This window comes from Labeo rohita, chromosome 20 (genome assembly GCF_022985175.1).
Source record: "Labeo rohita strain BAU-BD-2019 chromosome 20, IGBB_LRoh.1.0, whole genome shotgun sequence".
NCBI classification, from domain to species: Eukaryota; Metazoa; Chordata; class Actinopteri; order Cypriniformes; family Cyprinidae; genus Labeo; species Labeo rohita.
The window spans coordinates 25,178,075-25,200,813 of record NC_066888.1 but is presented as its reverse complement, the minus strand read 5'-3'; the positions used below and the strand labels follow the sequence as shown (position 1 = coordinate 25,200,813).

General features: G+C 33.2%; 1 protein-coding gene across 3 annotated transcripts in view; it reads right to left on the bottom strand.

The window, feature by feature from the left end:
* Positions 1-778: 778 nt before the first annotated feature.
* The window catches only part of msraa (methionine sulfoxide reductase Aa), an 88,798-nt gene continuing 66,837 nt past the window's right edge, over positions 779-22,739 (bottom strand). For 2 of the 3 annotated variants that reach the window (XM_051138328.1, XM_051138330.1), the window contains exons 6-7: positions 9,876-9,950; positions 779-1,062 (exon numbers count right to left, since the gene is read on the bottom strand). In XM_051138328.1, the coding sequence (XP_050994285.1) occupies positions 892-1,062; positions 9,876-9,950 (246 nt within the window). In that variant the 3' untranslated portion in view covers positions 779-891. The remainder of the gene's footprint in view (positions 1,063-9,875; positions 9,951-22,739) is intronic. The other variant, XM_051138329.1, reaches the window with a different exon arrangement.

Here is a 22,739-nt window from a genome sequence, read left to right as displayed (position 1 = left end):
GACAAAACTATAATGCTATAAGAAAGAGAAAAGATTAATTCATTGTTTACCTGGGTCTTTAGTCTATGATTTGCTCACCTCACCTCTTATCTGACAAGTTTTCGGGTTTGAGCCGTTTGTTCATCTTATGGGACTGTCACGTGATGAGGTGAGCTAATCATAGACCAAAAACCCAGGTAAACAATGAAAAACCCAAAAACTCAAAACAGGTGAACTAATTCCAGTACAGAACCTAATAGGATGTTGCGTGACTAAACAAATCACTCCCCAAGACGACTTGTTCTTCCCGAGTCACATTAAAGATTCGTTCAAAATGAATTAATCGTTCAAGAACGACTCATTACTAATTCGTAGCATAGTGAATGTGCAACCTAGAGCCTGAGCTACACCAGCTTTTGTGCTTAAAAAGTATACTAATTTTTATTTTTCGAAAAAAATGACAGATCGTTTCGCTAGATAAGACCCTTCTTCCTTGGCTGGGATCGTTTAGAGCCCTTTGAAGCCGCATTTAAACTACATTTTGAAAGTTCTAAATCGGGGCACCAATGTAGTCCATTATATGGAGAAAAATACTGAAATGCTTTTCTCAAAAACCATAATTTCTTTACGACTGAAGACTGAAAGACATGAACATCTTGGATGACAAGGGGGTGAGTAAACTATTTGTATTTGTAATTCTGGAAGTGGAGTTCTTTTCTGTGTAAATCATTGCATTACACAGAAAATGTTGAATTTGTCATCAAATGCAATGATAACCAAAACACACATACAAAAAGCGTTATAAAGCAGTTATACAATTTTTATTTATATCCAACCATTTGGGTATTGCAGTGGTGATTCCTTCAGTTAAGATAATATATATTTGTTCAATCACAGAATAGTACAGGCATGTTAATTTTTATTCTTCAGCCCTATTGGGCAGGAGACCCCGGTGCCGCCTAGTCCACAGTAGCCGTTGGGGTTCTTGCTAAGGTACTGCTGGTGATAGTCTTCTGCATAGTAGAACTCCTTATTCATTGCTATTTCTGTGGTGATGGCTCCAAAACCCTCTTTAGTCAGCACCTGACGAAAGAAGGCCATTTATGATCAATATACAGTGACATTTAGTGTATTTGAGCACATTTAACCTGCTGAGATCAGTGTACTTTTGTTGTAGCCTTAAATGAAGTTCCTATATTAGAACAAAATGGTAGAATGAAATTTAAACAAATCAAGCTCTCTTTTACAAAAAAAAAAAATGTTTTATTATATATATTACATTACTGTTCAAAAGTATTTTTTTTTATTCAAAAGTTTAATTCAGCGTAGATGCATTAAACTGATAACTGATCAAAAGTCACGGTAAATATATTTATAATAATACAAAAAAAAATCTATTTCAAATAAATGCTGTTCTTTTGAACTTTTTATTCATCAACAAAACGTAAAAAAATCAAACCATGGTTTCTTCAAAAATACACGTGACACTGAAGGCTGGAGTAATGATGCTGAAAATTCAGCTTTGCCATCACAGGAATAAATTACAATTTAAAATTAGCGCTGTCAAAACCATTCATCACGATTAATCGCATCCAAAATAGAAATTTGTGTTTGCATAATGTGTGTGTGTGTACTGTGTATTTTTAAAAAGCGTCTATTAAATATTAAAAATTATATTAAAAGTCTGTATGTTAAAAGTGTTTGCTAAATGCGACTAAATGTAATATACACATGTAAATATTTCCTAAATATATACATGTATGTGTGTATTTTTATATATTCATATAAATATACACAGTACACACACATTATGTAAACAAAAACTTTAATTTTCGATGCGATTAATCACAATTAAAAATCGATTAATCGCGATTAATCAGATTCAAAGTCTGTTTACATAATATATGTGTGCACTGTGTATATTTATATGTATTTATTAATATACACACATAGATGGATTTAAGAAATATATGTAATATATATTTATGTATATAAATATAAATCACATAAATATGAAAAACATGTATATACATGCACAATGTATATACATGTAAACATTTCTTTAATACATAAGAGTATGTTTATATATACATATAAACAGTACAGACACATATTGTGTTAAAAATATATATTTTCGATGCGATTAATCACAATTATAAAAATCCAAAATAAAAGTTTGTTTACACAATATACTGTGTATATAATATAATGTGTGTACTTTGTGTTTTTATATATAATTTTATATATATAAAAATCACATAAATATAAAAATATATACATATATACATGTAAATATGTACACACATTATATAAACAAAACATTTATTTTTGACGCGATAAATTGCAATTAATCGATTTGACTGCACTTTTATAAAATAGAAAACAATTGTTTTAAGTTGTAAAAAATATTTTGCAATATTGTTTTTTTTTTTTATTTTTGATCAAATAAAAGCAGCCTTAGTGAAGAAAAGAAACCTTACAGGAATGAACCTTTTTAACTTTAGTGTATGTAAATTAATAACTCTTAGGATTCATGATATTCCTTTTTGATATTTAACATCCAGACTCATGGTAGATTCTTTGTAAGGCAGTACAGCATTCATTTAGTGAGAGACAGAAAAATGGAGTAATGGGGATTTCTAAATTGAGAGGGAAGGGCAGATGTTCACTTCTCGTTCCAGATGTTCAAAGTAGTCCGTTAGGAGGATTATGGGAAGGATGAGTACCCTGCACTCCTAATGCCCGAGGCCAAGCACACACTCCCAATGATCCCTGCAGCATCCACGGCATCCTCATAGCCGTGGTGTGGAGTCTATATTGATCTGCCCTATTTGTCTTTCTCTCTCAGTCAGAGTTTGATCGTTTAGGGTCGATGAGAGACGGCAGTGGGACTGTGGCTTTCGTGAAACTAAGAGATCACTGCACCTGTTTATCTATCCACAATCCACCTTCACCTGTGGACAGTTTGACCCGAAGACATTGGAACTTAATAAAACATATTGTTCTTATCCTGAAATCAGATTACAAATCTGAAATCAGCCACATTAAATGTTGAAGATCTAAGTGTAGCTGTGTATCAATTCTACATTAACACTTTAAAAAAAGTCTGTAAAAATGGGCACAAAAAAAAGGGGCACAATGTATTGTGGTATTATAAAGGAATCTTCACACATTTTACACACAGTGTTTTGAATTACACATATTTTGAATTACACATTGCCTAGTGCAGATCATACCTTTTCATTTTTTGTTATTTTAGTATACCATACGATTTTTTTTATATACTGTGATCACTATAACTGTTAAAGGTCATTATTTAATAAAAGTATTAATAATTAACTGTATAAAAATAATATAGAATATGCATTTGTAATTACAGACATGCATATACATATACATACATATATATGCATGTATATATGTATTATATTCTGATTACATGAACAAAAATAATAATTATAATTAGCAATATTATTAATGTATATATATATATATATATATATATATATATATATTATACACACACATATTCACATACTGATAGTGACAATATATATTAAATATTATACAAATATTAACATTAATGTATTAACATTTATGTATTAATTGCATTAATTTATTTATTTTAAAAATAAATTGTTTACTTTTAATTGAATGAAAATAATATAATTTTAATATAATTAGCAATGTTATTAATATAATTATAATAGACACAATATATTTTTTATATATTTTATATTATAAAATATATAATATATATTATATTACAAATATATTATAAATATGATATAAATAAATATTAATTTTAATGTATTGAAATTAGTGCTGTCAAACGATTAATTATGATTAACTGCATCCAAAATAAACGTTTTTGTTTACGTCATATATGTGTATACTGTGTATATTTATGTAAAGATAAACACATAAATACAATATATATTTTGAAAATATTTCCATGTATTTATATGTAAATATTTATATTAATTTAATATATAAATATTTTTTTCCTAAATATATACATGCATGTGTGTGTATTTATATATGCATAATAAATATACACAGTATACATACCTATACAATACTATGTAAACAATAACTTATTTTGGATGTGATTAATCACAATTAATCGATTTGATAGCACTAATCAAAACGTATGTATTAATTGTATTAATGTATTTCTATTAATTAATTATATATTATTTATTTAGATGAATAAAAATAATATAATTATAATATAATTAGCAATGATAATTAGCTATCTTTTTTACACAACTGCCATACAGGACATTTTTATTTACATACAATATACAGTATAATATTATATTAATTCGATATATAAGTAATTCAAAACACTGGCAATTTGGGTATTTTGTTATTTTTTCTCATATATTAATAAAATACAAACATTTTATTGGCATCGTTTATAAGAACTCCACTTTGTATTGTGCCCAACAACATCCTTTAACCTTGGTAAATGACTGTAACACACTGCCACAGTTGGCTTATTGTCTGAGACCTCTGCTTTTCCCATCTTTGTTGGAAAAGAGTGTGCACAACAGCTTTCTCAGTTTTTGACAGTGTGACATCTGACATGCTTTAGTGCAGAATTACACAGTAAAAAAAAGCACCATTTCTGCACCTAGTTTTAAAACAAGTAAAAGGTTTTGAAAAATGAGTTTTGCTTGCAGCAGCGCTTAGCAACTTTTTCTGTCACCAACCTTTCCCATTCTCTAACCCTTTCTCTCCATCGCTGCGTCTCAGTGCCTGTGTGAGAGGGAGGGTTGATTCTGTGAAGGAACCTGCCAACTACCACATTTTGCTGACCATCTGGCAAGAAGCAGTTATGCACCTGTTAGGAGCAGCTGCAGGAGACAGGAGCTAGGTACAGACATATCATCTCTCTCTCTGTCTCGCTGTCTTTTTAAAGTTCTAGCAAACCCTGTACATCCATCCATCCATCAGGTGCCCTAAGGGGCCACAGGGAGCTCCGCCAGTGAAGACAAATTAATACAGGTTCAACTGCAAGGCATGTGGGCAAAATGTGCCTGCTTTCACCAGATGAAAAATTTCATCCTGTGCAGAAAATTGAGGTTGCCACAATGTCATGGAATTTGAAGAAAGTGCTTAAACCACAATGTCACAGGAATTTGAAGGAAATGCTTAAAATTGAAAAAATTGAGACCTGCTGACAAGACCAGCATGCATTTCCATGCTGGCCCAGACTGACTTGTTAGAGTCAGAAAAAATGATTTGGTTATGGTCTATCTGGTGGCTAACTAACTTACAGTAGCGGTCTTTTCTGAAGTGTGGACACTTCTGAAAATAATACAAGAAATGTTTCTTTTATAGATGCACAGGTTGTTGTAACTAAAATAAGACAAAAAAAATTGTGAGAATATAAAAATATAAATCTATTCAAGAAAATAACTATCTATACAGTTGAGGTCAAAAGTTTACATACACCTTGTAGGATCTGCAAAATGTTAATTATTTGACCAAAATAAGAGAAATCATACAAAGTGTGTGTTATTTTTTATTCAGTACTGGCCTGAATATGATATTTCACATAAAAGATGTTTTTTTATATAGTCCACAAGAGAAAATAATAAATGAATTTATAAAAATGACACAAATTCTTTGGTTTTTCATCATTTTTGTGTATTTGAACCCTTCCCAGCAATGATTGTATGATTTTGAGACCAACCTTTTCACACCAAGGACAACTGAGGGACTAACATGCAGCTACTACAGAAGGTTCAAACACTCAATGATGCTTCAGAAGGAAAAACGATGCATTAAAAACTGGGGTGAAAACTTTTGAAGAGAATGAAGATGTTTACATTTTTCTTATTTTGCCTAAATATCATATATCATTTTTCATTTAGTACTGCCCTTCAGAAGCTTCAGAAGATACTTACATGTTTCCCAGAAGGCAAAATAAGTTAAATTTACCCTGATCTTCAAAGTCAAAAGTTTTCACCCCCCAGCTCTTAATGCATTGTGTTTCCTTTTGAAGCATCAGTGAGCGTTTGAACCTACTGTAATAGTTGCTCAGTTGTGAAAAGATGGATCTCAAAATCATACAGTCAATGTTGGAAAGGGTTCAAATACACAATACTGCTGAAAAACCAAATTTGTGGGACCTGAAGGATTTTTCTAAAGAACAGTAGGTAGTTTAACTTTAGTTATTAATCAGTCAGCTCAATCAATCAGCTGTTTGCTTTTACTTAATACCTAAATTACTGTGTTTACGAGGATACTTGCAATGACGGGCAAGTATTTAACCGTATTTAACCGTTCAAGGTCTATAAAGTGGCAAAAATAACTTCCAATACTTCCCTGCTCTATGACCAATCATCATGTGGCAAATGAGTTCTCTTTGGCTGCTGAGTATGTATCAATGCCTGAAAATCATGTTTTTAAACCGCAAAGCTTAAAAATGGTATATCGCCCACCCCTATTAGTATCTTTTGAAAGGTTTTTGCCCCAGCGTAGATTTTGCTAGGGAAATAGTTCTCTCCTGTTCTTTAATCTTTCTGTTTTGAGTCAGTAAACCCATCTGACGTGGCCTAGCAATGCCTTCACACTGGCTAAATAACATAGCACGAGTACTCCAGGTCTGTACCATCAACCGCCGCTCTCAGCGGGCGAGTGCCAACCGGCAGCTGGCCAAGCTGGCATGGGCCGAATGCAGCAAATCCCAGCATTCTGATGCCGGTCTGGCTCCACCCATCAACATACCATCACCAGCTCCCACTCCAACACATGTGCAGCTATTAGCAGGAACAGTCACCAAGGAGACGTGCTGTTGGCCAGCGTGGCACGGTTTTGCGCTATCAGAGAGAAGGGGGATATGACCAATTTACTGATAATGGCATATCAAGTTGTCAATTTCCATTTCTACCTTTTGGATCAGAGATAGGAACAGCTGAACCAAGAACCTTCCTGAAAACAGACCAGAGCTGTGAGCCAAGAGCCTGTAATTATGGAGAACGTTAGGATGAGTTTAATTTATCAGGTTCATTTTGGAAACAGGAAGTGTTCGTACACTTGCTCTGGAATGCTTGATTTTGATTGGTCTATTGGGGAAGTGAGCAGTCAAACATTGTATGATGACTGCTATATTGTATATTCAGAGCTGGGTAGATTACTTGAAAATTGTAGCCCGCTACTGATTCCAAATTACATGGCAAAAATTGTAGTTAGTAACGTAATCCATCACATTTTAGCTAATATAACCAAATTACTGTTTGATTACTTTTAGATTACTTTTGTCCTGTTTATCACATTTATTTTAAATAGGATAATCTTGTACCATAATGGCATAAAGTGCAAAGAAAAAGAAAATATATATGGTAATAAATTATAATTTTATGGTTTAAAACGTTAAAAGAATCTGACAATAAATTTCTAAATGCATAACATAATTTCACACGCACGGTATTGTACAGATAGAAAGTGAATTAGAATGCAGCTACTGTAAGATCTCAGGTTTATTTGTACTATTGTTTACCTCTTTCCTTTCTCTGTGGAGAATTTATTGAGCTTTATGTGGCTTTGATGTGGAGAACAACATTCAAATTAGCTCACAGAATGCAATTATTTAATTCCTTGAAGAGGATTCATTTTTATAGCTGCTGAGCACAAGGAATGTAAACAATGTCCGGTTCTTTGATTTGAAACTGCTGGGATGGCGAATGAAAAAACAGTGAAGAGGTGTTGGCAGTTTATTCTCTTCATCCTTTTGTTTTAGCCTGACTCTTGCATACAACTGAACTCCAGTCCTCAGTCTGGCTCAGGGTCTCTGGTCTGTCATTATTGTTCACCTCATCCTTTTGTCCTTGAGCTCCTTGAGTGGCCTTGATGTCAAGATGGCCATTCAAAACCAGCAAATTGTTTCATTCTCTGAGGAAGAGTTGCTTTTATTTGAATCAAACACGGAAGAAGTTGTAGGTAGAAAACACTGAATGCTTTGACATGAAATCAGTGGGAATCATATAGTGAGGTGAAGAGTTATTTAACCATGTCAATTTAGTTTAATTCCTGTTTTTGTGTATTAATAAAACGCAGTACTAAATCGGTCTCATTTAATGCAGCTGTCTAGACTGGAAGCATTCATTGAAGCAGTTTTAATTGACAGTCATCTTCTTTACTTCCCCCATCTGTCTGAAAAATCATACATTTTATATATTAAATAGAATGATATATATAATTATGGAACAATGATAAATAGAACAATAGAATGATAGATCAATAGAACAGAAAAAACAATGTATCGTCAGATAGAATGATAAATAGACAAAGACAGACAGATAGAAAGAAAGAATTTTGATTTTGAAGAATTTTGTAGAATTTTGAAGAATTTAAAATTTTCAAGCATCTTTATTTATCAAAAAAAAAAATACAAAGGAGTGCAAAATTAGGTTCATTACACCATATTTTCTCAAAAATATTTAAAGAATCCATAGCTTTGTAAAAACAGAAATCAATTAAAAGCCTTGATTTGATCAGGAAGTAAGAAAGACTGGATGGATAGAAAAGAAAGAAAGAAAGAAAGAAAGATAGATAGATAGATAGATAGATAGATAGATAGATAGATAGATAGATAGATAGACAGAAACAAAGACCAATGGATGGCTGGATAGACGCCAGTACATGCATGGATGCATGGATGGAAAGAAAGAAAGAAAAAAGAAAGACAGACTGATGGATGGACAGAAAAGAAAGAAAGAAAGACTGATGGATGGATGGACGGACGGACGGACAGACGGATTGATAGAAAAACAATAGAATGAACGAAAGAAAGAAAGAAAGAAAGAAAAGAAAGAAAAAGAAAGACAGACTGATGGATGGACAGAAAAGAAAGAAAGATTGATGGATGGATGGATGGATGGATGGATGGACTGACAGAAAAACAATAGATGGCTGGAAAAACGGATGGATGATAGAAAAACGATGAATAGAAAGAAAGAAAGACCAATGGATGGATGGATGGAAAAGAAAGAAAGAAACAAACAAACAAACAAACATGTATGGCTGGACGGACAGACGGATGATAGAAAAACAATAAATAGAAAGAAAGAAAGAAAGACCAATACATGCATGGATGGAAAAGAAAGAAAGAAAGATGTAAGGCTGGATGGACGGATGGATAAAAAACGATGAATAGAAGGAAAAAAGAAAGAAAGACGGACAGATGGATGGATGGATGGATGGATGGATAGAAAAGAAAGAAAGACTGATGAATGGATAGAAAAGAAAAAAAAAGATTAATGGATGGATAGACGGACAAACGGATTGAAAGAAAGAAAGAAAGAAATATGGATGGATGGATGGATGGATGGATGGATGGATGGTCTCCAAGCCACTAATGCATAATTTTTTTTAAGTTTATAACTGATTGGTCTTTTTTATGAATATTTGCAGACGACATGCAGCTTTGATGCCTCCATTGTAGACAGACTGAAAACCGTTGTGATGCGTCGTGTCTGGTGTGGACAATATACGCTTATGTTTTTTAGTGGGGCCCGTCTGTATCTAGATCTACTTCAATCAGCAGACACAAAGAGAGAAAGCCACACTGGCTGGATGAGAGTTTCTCTCCGCATGTCAGTTCTATCTTTTATTCATTTGTCCACTTATTCAATCAGATCTTCATTATGCCACATGCCTCCCGTGGTCAGGGGTCACTCTGCCTCCAGGGAGCATGCGGTTCACCCCACCCATGAGTGATGCTCGAGTCATGCGGCGTCAGAAAGGGGGTCGTCAGCCTACAGGGACCTAGAGTCCTCCAGAACAAAGAGGCTAGACAAACACGATCCGCAGACAAACGCACAGGGCCTGATTCCACTGACCTCACGCACAGGCTGTTTAGTTCAAAGAATGAAGACAAAGACCTTTAGCATCACTCTGAGGGACACCGTGATGGATGATGTCAACGCTGACCACATGCGACACGTCAGTTCGTTTGACTGGAAAGACAATCGGAGATAAAATGCAAATGAGCGTTATTTGGGTTCTGCATGAACTCAACTGATGTTTTATCTTAGAATTCATATAGGATTTAGAAAAGAATAGATTTACATTGTAATTAACCAAAAAATTAGGAAGGTGCTATTAAAAAAAGACATGAGGCCTTGGATTCGGATGCCGAAATATCTCAGAATCCCTCCAAATGTCAGGAGTGAAATGATTTCGGAGTCATCTCTGAAACATGCGGTGGAGTAGGTGGCGTGGTGCTGAGCTGTTTGGTGACATGTTCCTGTGTTTTGTTTGCACGCTGCTAAATGCATAAAATTCAGACTAATTAATTTGCGTGTCAGACAGAGCAGTCATTTGGTATGCAAATACCTGCATGTCCTGGTTAAGCAAAAAAAGAAAAAATGTGAGAGTCAGAGATAAGGAGCCTTATTTTTTGGCGAAGCAATTTCAGAAGAAGAGTAACTGTAAAATTAGAGGGCAGGAAAAAGCTAGGTGTCATAAAGCTAGCATGAAAGGAATATTAGAGGCAAAGACTAAACATTTAAAATGTAATATATAGGCCTAAATAAAATTCTAAATAAATTGTATGTATGCAAATTGTATAACATTCAAGGTACACATTTCTAATAATTGTGCAGTTAATTCTCATATTGTATTTTCATAAAGTTTTGGAATATTTGTCACGACTCACTACCGAAACACAGTGATAATAAATTTAATAAGAAGGGTTATACTGAACTATTAAGATTTTGCTTACATCTACATTGTAAATAGATTTTTTGATATTTTATTCATTTATTTTCAGAGGTAAATCAATAACAATTACATCACTTAACTAGACAAAGAGGTGTGTTAAGAAACAACACAGGTGTGTATTTTGCAAAAAACTGATCATACTGATTTCAAAGTTACCAAAAAATATCATAGCATCTTAGTTGAAAATTCAGTATACTTTATCTTTGACAAAACATCCCATGTTTCAGTAGTGACTGCACATTTTCGGGAGTGACAGTAGCAACCACATCACATTACAGACTTTAACTTGCAAACACTACTAAAACATACTAAAATACAAAAAACTGTACTGAAAACTGTATTTTCCCCAAATATGAAGACTATGTGTTCCCTTTTGCCACTAATGAAACAATGATGACATGTTTCAGACGTGACTGTTTCGTGACAAGTTTAAGTATTTTTGAACCTAGTTCAAAAATGCTAATCAGCACATGGTTAGCTAGCACACTTCTGAACAGTGGTAAACATATAAAAATTAAATGTAATGAAATAAATCCCAAAAAAGTGTTTAATTATAGAAAAATGGTGTTTAGTAGTGACATTCTTTAAAGTTACACACAGATGTAATGTTCATACTTTTGAACACATTTACCTCAAAATGATGGGACCTATCTACTCACACCTTGTAGCTATGAGAGAGAGTGACATAAATATTTCCTGATCATAAATGTAGGTGTGTAGTTAAAAACGAAAAACGCTGGACGTTTTTTTACATTCATTTTCCTAAAAAATAAAACATAAAAAATATATAATTGTTGAACTTCACTTTTTAAAAGAATCAAAAAGATATTTTTAAAAAACAACAATGGAATAAAATGCAAAAATGATTTAAATATCATTTTCAGAAGTTGAAATTTAGGGGTTAGGGTTTGGGACAACCACCTCCCAATTGAAAGTACCCAATAAATAATTACTTTGAAAATATTTTACGCTTGCTAATATTTAAAATATTACTGTGGGTTTCAACAGATATAAAAAAAGGATTTTAGTAAACATCTAAGATAGGAGTGCTTAAATGCTTTTTAATGGTTTTATGGTTGTGGGACAGCAGTTTGCACCAATTCTGTGGAATGGTTCACATACTCCAAATTATGTCTTTAAAGGAAAAGTTCACTTAAATCTTTTGGCCATTATCTACTCAAACAAAGCTGATATGGTTCTTTGGGGTCTTCATTTAATGTCTGCAACATACTTTCTTAAAAGTTCTCAATGGACGTGTAAAACAACAACTTTTTTACCTTTTTAAAAACAGCTCTGTTCACACCGAGGGTGCACGAAACGGTCTCAGTTCCGGTGCATGTTTCTTTAAAAGTTAATGAGTGCTCACTGCTACTGCTCACCCTGCCCCTCTCTTCCATTTCTGGTGTATTCAGTGGCACGTTACAACCAAAAACAAAACAAATCCACTGTGTCCTTAATGCCTCTGATTACATCCAACTACAAAACACCTGCATTGCTTACGAGACATTGTCGCTACAGCTACTCGAGCGTGGAGAAAATGGCAGAAATATGTAAATACGGGACTGTCCCTCAGCAGTTGTGGGCAGGACCTAAGCAGTATGACTTCATACTGCTCAGAAAATTAAAACGGCTTGATAATTGAGGTTTTTGGGGATTAAAAAGAAAGGAGTGAATGGATTTTTATAGGGTGGTTGTGCCAATACACTGCTAAGACACATTTATATCCAAACACCATGTAGAAGTGAATTTTGCAATTGCAATCCAATGTCCCCTTTAACCAGGGTTGCCAGGTTTTTACAACAAAACCCACCCAATTGCTACTCAAAACTAACCCAAATGTGTTTTGAGGGGGGTCCCGTGGTAAAAAAAATCATGTTCCGGGGGGTAAAATACAATTTTTTTGGAAGGTTTTTCCTGGTAAAATTTGCATTCCAGGGGCTAAATATCACATATTGGGGTCATTTAAACCCGCGAGCATGAAAAGCAACCCACAGGAAAACGAACTAATTTTTAACTAATTCTTTAACAATGGAACAACATAAGGTTGAAGCAAAATGTATCAAATAAACCATTTCTTGTTTTGTTTAGCATTGTTATAGACTACACGCCTGAATTCTTAGAGTGGAAGTACCTATGGGTTAATCGCAGTTTGCTTGAGAGTACACGCACGTGTTTTGGTGTGATTTTGTTGGGTTTGCCCTTGAGATCAGGGTCTGTGTCTTTGAGAACGCATCCGCTGGCACTGAGACTGGCATAGCTGCTGAGGAAGGTGGCACTGTTCATTTTCTGGCAGTGCTGTGCTTCTGTCCATAATGATGTTTAGGGCTATGTGCTCGCCTGTGCCAAAAATCTGTTCTATAGCATTTGTTGAGGTCTCTTGAGGGTATCTTCATGAAGGAAAATGAAACCTGGATTGTCTGCAGCCGCTCGAAGTACAAAGAGGGGAGGGAATGGGATGGGAGGATCAGTGGTCAGATGGTAAACAGGGAAGACAAACCCATAAAGACTGCCAGCCATCTGATCTGGAAACAGTAGTTCTGTTCATGCTCGACTGTGGGTATAAATGTTCTCTGAAGCTTTGGGTTTGTGGGGGTTTAATTATCCTTCAGATGAAACAGGCGTAAATAATCATACCGTTTCTCTGGACGTGTTAGAGAATTTCTTTATAAGATGCAATATGTCAAACTATGAGGTGTAAATATTTTGTCATGCCAGTTTAACTGCAAATTGACTACACTGACAACTAATTTTAGTGATGAAAATAATATATAATTGATGAGAAAAACATTAAACCAACTATATTTTATATTGTATTATTAATATAAACATTTTCTTTCTATTTCTATTTCTTTCTATTGTTTCTATGTATTTTTTATATTTCTTTTTTCTTTTTTATCTATATATTTCTTTTTTAAATGTTACAAGTTTAATTCAAGACTGATATTAACACTGGATTAGACGAGAAAACAGATAACAATGGTATTTTTAAAATATATATATATATATATATATATATATTTTTTTTTTAACAGAAATATCCTTCAAATTTGATCAATAATTTGTCATTTGTTTTAGCTATTTTTTACTACAGTTAAAATAGCATCTAATTTTAAACATCGAAAATTAAAAATCTAAAAAGATAAAGAGTTTTTGTCTTATTTATTATTCTTCAAATGTGTATCCTCCAAAATTGATGCATTTTATAATTATATTAATTCAAACACAGTTTCAGACTTTGGACATGTTAAAAATTTAAATAGAGAAGAGTTTTCGTATTTTGACAAAAATTTCCTCAAAATGTAGTATTCTTCAAATTTATATGCTCGAAAAATGCATGCATTTTTAAAAAATATATTAATTTAAACATTTTTAGAGATTTTGTTTAAACGTTATAAATTTAAAAAGAGAAGAGTTTTTGTCTTTTGACGAAAATTTCCTCTAAATGTATTATTTTTCAAACTTATAGCCTCAAAAAAATCATGCATTTTATATCTAATATAAATGTAAACACATTTTTAGATTTTGTTTGGACATGTTAAAAAATTTAAAAAGAGAAGAAATTTTGTCTGTCCTCTAAATATATTCAATTTTTTATGCTCGAAAAATGCAGGCATTTTATAAATAACATATTAATTTAAACACATTTTCAGATGTTAAAAATTTATAAAGAGAAGAATTTTTGTATTTTGACAAATTTCCTTGAAATGTATTATTCTTCAAATGTATATGCTTTAAAAAATTAATGCATTTTATATTTCATATATAAATGTAAACACATTTTCAGATTTTGTTTGGATATATATAAAACTTTAAAAAGAGAAGAATTTTTGTCTTTCGACAAAAAATTCCTTGATGTATTATTCTTCAATTTTTTATGCTCGAAAAATGCAGGCATTTTATAAATAACATATTAATTTAAACACATTTTCAGATGTTAAAAATTTATAAAGAGAAGAGTTTTTGTATTGTGACGAAAATTTCCTTGAAACGTATTATTCTTCAAATGTATATGCTTAAAAAAATTAATGCATTTTATATTTCATATATAAATTTAAACACATTTTCAGATTTTGTTTGCATATGTAAAAAATTTAAAAAGAGAATAATTTTATTTTGATTTTGAAAATTTCCTCAAAATGTATTATTCTTCAAATTTATATGCTTGAAAAATTCATGCATAAACAATTTATATATTAATTTGAACACATTTTTAGATTTTGTTTGGATATATATAAAAATTAAAAAAGAGAAGAGTTTTTGTCTTGACAAAAATTTCCTGCGTTTAGTCAATTTTACAATTTGATAAAAATGGCATTTTAAATGGCATAAAAAATATACCAGGTGATACCAGACAGAATAAAAGAGATTCAAGGATACACACTGAGAAGCCAATAAATGGCAATTGTTAGAGACAAGAAAATGTGAGATAAGACAAGAGGAGAAAATGACAACGGTTATCCGCGAGGAGCAGGAGAGAGGGCCGGGTTGAGGAGCAGAGAGCGGCACACTGAGGAAGGCAGGATGCAGGAAGCGAGAGCAGCACTGAGCAAAGAAAGTTCAGTTTGTTACTAAAGCAATTTGAAGACAGATTTGGCCGGCAGATGGTTGGCAGTGCTGTGTTTGTTAAACCAACTGGTCGGGTACATTAGGATGTCGGGGAGCAGCATGCATTGAGTCTCCATTTAGAACAGCCACACATGGGGGAGGGGAAGAGGGGGTGCCGGCCTGGCAAGCTGGTCAGGAAATAACGGGAGCGGTCGCAGAGCGGCCGGGGGAAAAGCTAATTAGCCCACGCATGGCCCGCAGTCACACACACACAGACACACGCTCTATAATGAGACTCAGGTATGTTTGACACATCACACGGATGGAGAGACCTACAAAATACTCCTTCCTCATTCGATTTACTCTTATCAGTCTACTGCAGTCTGATCCGGCCTGTCATTTCTCTCGCTCGATGTGTTTCTTTCGCTTTCTCAGTCTGTCTGTTCTTGTAGTTGTCAAAAACATTGGCATGGGCCCCGGATGGCGAAATATACTGCCACTGGCAAACCAGGGTTTTTATCATTAACTACAACTAAAACTAGTAAACACAGTTTTGTTAATTGAAATAAAGCTGAAATTAAATCAAATATAAACTAAATGAAATACATTTACATCATTTATACATTTATAATTTAAAAATGTTTTAGTCTGATTTGTGAATGAATCATTCAGACTGGTTTCATTGATTCAGATAATGGTATTTTATAACAACATTTTGTTAACAAAAATATCCTTTGAATTTGCTCAATAGATTGATATTCATTAATTTTAGCTATTTTACTACAGTTTGACTAAAATAGCATCTAATTTTAAACAGGAAATAAATGAAAAAAAAAATCAATTTATGAAAAAGTGCAAAATTCAACCAAATATTCAAACATAATTATTATATTAATTTAAATACATTTTCAGATTTTGTTTGAACATGCTAAAAATTTTGAAAGAGAAGAGATTTTGTCTTTTGCCGAAAATGTGTTACTCTTCAAATTTCTATTCTCAAAAGTCAAAATCATGCATTTAATCAGTTTTACAATTTGACAAAAATGGCATCTAAAATGGCATCAAATTGGCAAAAAGACAAAATTAATGTAGAAATGTAAAAAAATAATAATAAATCACTAGATTAACGTTGTAAGGGAAAATGAGAAAAGAAGAGACCAACACAATAAAAAAGATAAAAAACTAAAACAAAAAAAGGCTGAAAAAAACTAACCTAACCTAAAAAAATATAATATTTGACACAAGCAACAAAAATAATGCTACCATAAACAAACAATGATTCATGTCAAAAACATTTTTGAAAATACTTTTACCATTTTTCAAAGGATTATTTGACTCAAATATAAAAATTCTCCCATCATTTCACCAGAAATATAATGTATTATTTATAAACTTATAATTTTACAAATTTAGTCTGATTTGTGAAATAATAATTTCATTTATTCATTTCATTTATAGTTTCATTTATTCAGATACGGTATGGTATTTTATAACAATTTTTTAAACAAAAATATCCTTCAAATTTGCTCAATTTTTACTCATATTCATTCATTTTAGCTATTTTTAGTTTGACTAAAATAGCATCTTATTTGAAACATCGAAGAAAATTTAAGAATCAGTTCATGAAAAAGTGTAAAATTAAACCAAATATTCAATATATGAATTTAAACACATTTTCAGATTTTGTTTGGACATGTTAAAATTTTGGAAGAGAAGAGTTTTTGTCTTTTGACAAAATATGTATTATTCTTCAAATTTATATCCTCAAAAGTCAAATGTATGCATTTCAGACAGTTTTACAATTTCACAAAAATCTAAAAATCTAAAAAAAAAAAATAATTGGCAAAAAAAAAAAAAAAGAGAGATAAAAAAGTGGCTAAAAAAATAACCTAAATGAAAATTACACTGTAAATAATACTAAAATAAACTGCAGCAAACTAATGAATTGTGTCAAATTCTACAGCACAGTTGTATGTGTATGCCTTAAATATTTTTCACATTTGACACAAGCAATAAAATAATGCTACCATAAACAACAATTGTTCATGTCATGAACATTTTTGAAAATACTTTTACCAGTTTTTAAAGGATTATTTGACTCAAATATAAAAATTCACCCATCATTTAACAAGAAAAATAATATAATGTTTATAAATTTATAATTTTACATTTATCTGATTTGTGAATGAATCATTCAGACTGGTTTCATTGATTCATTAAAAAATCTGACTCAAAAGAATGATTCATTGATTCATTTATGAATCAGACTGACATTTTCTGAAAGCAAATCATGGATTTTAGTCTTTTCCTCACACAAAACTATCATATTAGTCATATTGGGATCACTTTTTAATGATTCCTTTGTCGTGGGTTTTTTTGACATTTAATCTTAATTTGCTAACATGATATTGATCGTGTGGTTGGGATATTCTTCAAAAATTCACATTTTTTTGTTCCCTGTAATAAATAAAGCCACACAAGTACTGACATGAGGGTGAGTAGATAATAGCAGAATTTTCATTTTTTGGTGAACTGTTTCTTTAAAAGTCAATTAGCCGTCATCGGAAGACCACACAGTGAAAGTAAAAAAGCCACAAACACCCACTTCCGATACACCTCCTCCCTCGTAATTACAGCCCACGTTATCCATGGGAGACTGGTGGCGAAGGTGCGACTGGGCTTTTACTGCGCTAGCGTGTAATAGAGTGAGGCTGCAGTCGCTAATTAAGGCCATTGTGATTTCTTGCAGACATTGATGGGGAGGTGTAATTGGTGGAGTGCAGTCAATCTCCTGGATTTCGCTCAGGGCGCACGGAGACTAGGTAAACCGCACACGTGGAGGCCTCGGAGGGGAAAAACCTGTCTTTTGTTAGCCCTTAATTGAGATGCTAATAGATGGGAACATGCCACACCAAGTTCTTGAGACGTGAGGACAGAGAGAAGGAGAGAAAGTGAGAGAGAGTAAATGAGCACAAAGGCAGGGGGGCGGACGGATGGAGCGCTGCCCCCCCTGTGGATAGGACAGACTGCCCCCTTGTGGTTACTTTTACCACCAATATGATGCTAAGCAGAACGATGCTACCATCTCCGCCAATTAACGGCCCATAAACGAAACAGAAAGAGTATGAACAGGATATTGAATATCGAACAGTCTCGCAGAGGTCGATAAGAGCAAATCTCCTTCATTTAAACCCTGAGTGATCGGCACTCTCTGCACTAATATGGTCTGCTCTGGAGCACAGCGCTACTAGCTTATGACATGCACGCTTTGCTTTGAAAATAAGCCGGAAGGTGATCTGAACGAGGACGTTAGGGCAGGTCATTGGTGTAAATGTGTGCAGATATCGGCTAAAATGCACTGTAAAAAAAATGCACATTTTGAGTCTCAAATACTAAAAAATGCTATTTTCTTCAAACGACATTAAAACCTTTGTCAGACCAACAAAATTACCCCAAATGTTGTCCCAACTAGTCAAACACAGTTGTCTGAAAAAAGAATTTCACAATGTTGAAATGTTAAGGCTTTGTGAGTTCCCAGCATGCATTGCAGCATGAATAAATTATGCAGTTACTGTTATAGGATTATTGTTTTGCTGTTTGCTGACCACATTGAAACTTTTTGTTGTTGTTGTGTCATTATTGTTAGTTATTTGTTTCACTGTGATGTATAGAGCTTATTTTTTTAACACTTGTTGATTGCAACCGTTCTTGAGGTTTGTGTGTTTAGAGTATGTTCAACCATTTTGTTTGCTGGATATCTTAGTTTTTTAAGACATTTTACAAACAAAGACAATGTTGTCTACATATTAGATTATCCATTATGGTTTCTATAACAATTCACTGTGTGCCCTTTGCAAATAAAAAAAAAAATGTACACACAAAAAAAAAAAATTACTTCAACGACAGCAATTGTTGTTTCAGTTGTTGCTACATGACTTTTTCTATTAGCAAAATAAGACAATCCGCAAACAACCAAGTATCTTTACTGAGGAAAAACTAAAAAAAACTATTGTTGAAAGAACTCAAAGTCTTACTGCGTCAAGTTGCCTTATTTTATATTGATTTTTTACAGTGTGAGGGCAGAATTTGGTGGTGCGCTGCAACTATGTTAATCATGGTTATTATCGGTAATTAAAATGATTAAACATTTTTGTAAATTGAATGAAGCTGAAACAAAAAAATATAACTATCAGATGGAAAACTGTAAAATAAGTCACTTTAAAATGACTGGAAATAAAAACTGAAGGAATAAAAATTAAAGCTAAATTAAAAATGTTAATAAAACTATCAGTATGCAAATAAGTAACACTAGTGTCTATATGCATGTGTGAGAAATATGACAGAAGAAGCCAGATTTTTAGATCTGCTAAGAGTAGGAAAAAAAAAACTCTTGCTCTCATTTTAGCACTGGTCTATTATTAATATTCTTCGCTTTGAACTTTTTATCCCTATGGTGAAACTCAATGAACTTTGCATGCGTGAAGGGTCTGTGGCTAATTGCATTTTGCGTAATTATGGGATGGATGGAATGGATGGTTGCCAAGCAACTAGCTGGTTAAATTCACAATATTCTAAAACATCAGCCCCATTCCTCCGTTCGAGCTAAAGACTTTAAATATCACACAGCAGTCACACTCTTTTCATGGGGAACAAATCTGCCCCAAGGAGCCATACATTTTTGCATGAAATTTGCTGTTAGTGCTGTATATTTTAAAATCTTATAAAGCACTCATTATTTTTGGAACATGTGATATATGTAAAACTGTGAATGCAACTCAAAAGCCTTCCAGAAAACAAGGCTTGTCTACTCAGCTTAAAGGGACAGTTCACCCAAAAATGAAAATTCTGTCATTAATTACTCACCCTCAAGTCGTTCTGAACCCGTAGGACCTTCGTTCATCTTCAGAAAACGAATGAAGATATATGGGTTCAGAACGACATGAGCGTGAGTAATTAATGACAGAATTTTCATTTTTGGGTGCACTAACCCTTTAAGCTAACTTAGCTTAGAATTTTCAGTGTTATTTAGCATTACATACATTTTTTTCCACAATTCTTTTGTCAGTAAGATTTCATACAGCCTACTTCTATAGCAGTTTCTTACACCTGCACGATTCTTGCAACTGTACTTGATTGTTTTTGGTGGAATCCAAAATGGTTGTTGATTCAAGACTAAAAATACCAACTTAATGTGTAAAATTGTACACTGTGCCAAGTCTATTTCTGCACACTAGGACATTCGTATTGGAGTGATGGAAAAGATTCACTGAAGAATGGCAATTTTACTCCTCAGGGTAATGGGTCACTTTATGAAATGACTGCCTTTTCCAGTTAGTACGGATATTTTTACATTTTTGCAAGATTTTAAACATTCTCTCAGTGTTCAAGTGAAATTAACACATTTTAAGATATGCTGAGATGTAATTATGCCTACAGAAAGGTAACAGGGTTAACACTTTTACAGTTTAATTTCACATTACAACCCTTGTGCAACAACATGCTTCTTAGAAATAGAATTCTAATTATTATTATATAATATCCACTTTTCACATATAAAATGTAAGATAATGTGCATGCACTGCTGTTAAAAAGCTTTAATTTTTATTTTTTTTTAAAGAATTCTGTTCTTCAAGGCCCATCAAGGCTGCATTTACTTGATCAAAAATACAGAAATAATACAGTTTAAAATAATGGTTTTCTATTTTTAAATATTTTAAAATATAATTTATTCCCGTGATGCAAAGCTAATTTTTCATCAGCCATTACGCCAGTCTTCAGTGTCACATGATCCTTCAGAAATCATTCAAATATGCTAATTTATTATCAGTGTTGAAAACAAACAAAAAAAAAATGCTGGCTGCTTAATATTTTGTTGTAACCTGTGATATATTTTTTCAGGATTTTTAAATAAATAAAAAAAATTAAAAAGAACAGCATTTATTTAAAATATAAATCTTTTTTAAAAATAAAAACTACCATTTAAAAGTTTGTGCTCAGTAAATTTGTATTCTTTCTTTGTTTGAAAGAAATGAACGCTTTTATTCAGCAAGGATGTGTTTAAATGATAAAAAGTGATTAGAAAAGATTTCTATTTTGAATAAATGCTGTTCTTTTTAAGTTTTTATTCAAAGAATCCTAAAAAAAATAATTACAACATTGATAATAAAAGTAATAAATCAGTAATAAATCAGCATATTAGACTGGAGTAATCACAGGAATAAATGTTAAAATATATTAACAGAAAACAGTTATTTTACACGGAAATAATATTACTGTGCATAAGAAATGAGCATAAGAAATGTCCTTAAAAAAACGTGTGTGTGTATATATATATATATATATAACTTTAAAACTTTTAACGGTAGTACTAACGCACAGTAAAAGCTGGCGTTATATATACCTTGTTAAAGTCATTTAATTTTACACCAAGTTTAATCATATCCAGTGCTGTTGCTCCACCACAGCTACAGTAGCCCTCCAAATTCCCAACAACCCCCACACTAACACCAGGCCCTATAATCCTAAAAACGCCACCCACAGCTTTCATTCCACCCTTGTAGACAAGAATTATGGTGACATCAAATCTTCCCTTATGCAACACAGACGGGCCCCCAACCCAAGATCGGAGTCCCTCATCTCCAGCATCCTCCAACCCCCCCTGCTCAGCGGTCTCCCTCTCCTGTCCCTCACTCATAATGGACCCAGCTGCCAGTCAGACCAGGCTTTATTAACCCCTTGCCTTCTGACACTCATTTCATTGTGGCTAGGGGTCAACAGCTGATTAGAACACCGGTGAGGCGGCACTCTACAGACGACCTTCGACCCCCGGCAGCCTCTTCGTATGGGCAGCGGGCCAATAGGAGGCAGCGCGGCCTCCCTTGTTGCCATGGAGACAGGGCCTGCCGAAGCGCAGATGGCTCGGCAGGGGGTGGAGTGGGTGGAGAGAGAGAGAGAGACAGCAGACAATGGAGGATGGAGCGACTAAGTGAGAAAGAGGAAGGGGAAACTGTTAAAAAGATGGCCAGTAGAGGGAGTATGTCTGCAGGCGTTTCGGAATAGACACAATGAGAAATGCAGAGCCTTGTGCAGCTAAAAGCTTCTTTGACAGCATGCAGCATTCATAAACTCCTGTCTTATTCATCTGAGCAGCTAGAAGATAGTGCTGCAAGACATATTTTAAAATAAATAAGCTTTCAATTGATGTATGGTTTGTTAGGATAGGACAATATTTGGCTGAGATACAACTATTTGAAAATTTGGAATCTGAGAGTGCAAAAAAATCAAAACACAGAAAAAAGCCTTTAAAGCTGTAAATAAAGTTCTTAGCAATGCATATTACTAATCAAAATTGAGTTTTGATATATTTATGGTAGGAAATTTACAAAAAAACTTTCATGGAACATGGTCTTTACTTAATATCCTAATGATTTTAGGCATAAAAGAAAAACTGTTACTGTATTGTTGGCTATTGCTACAAA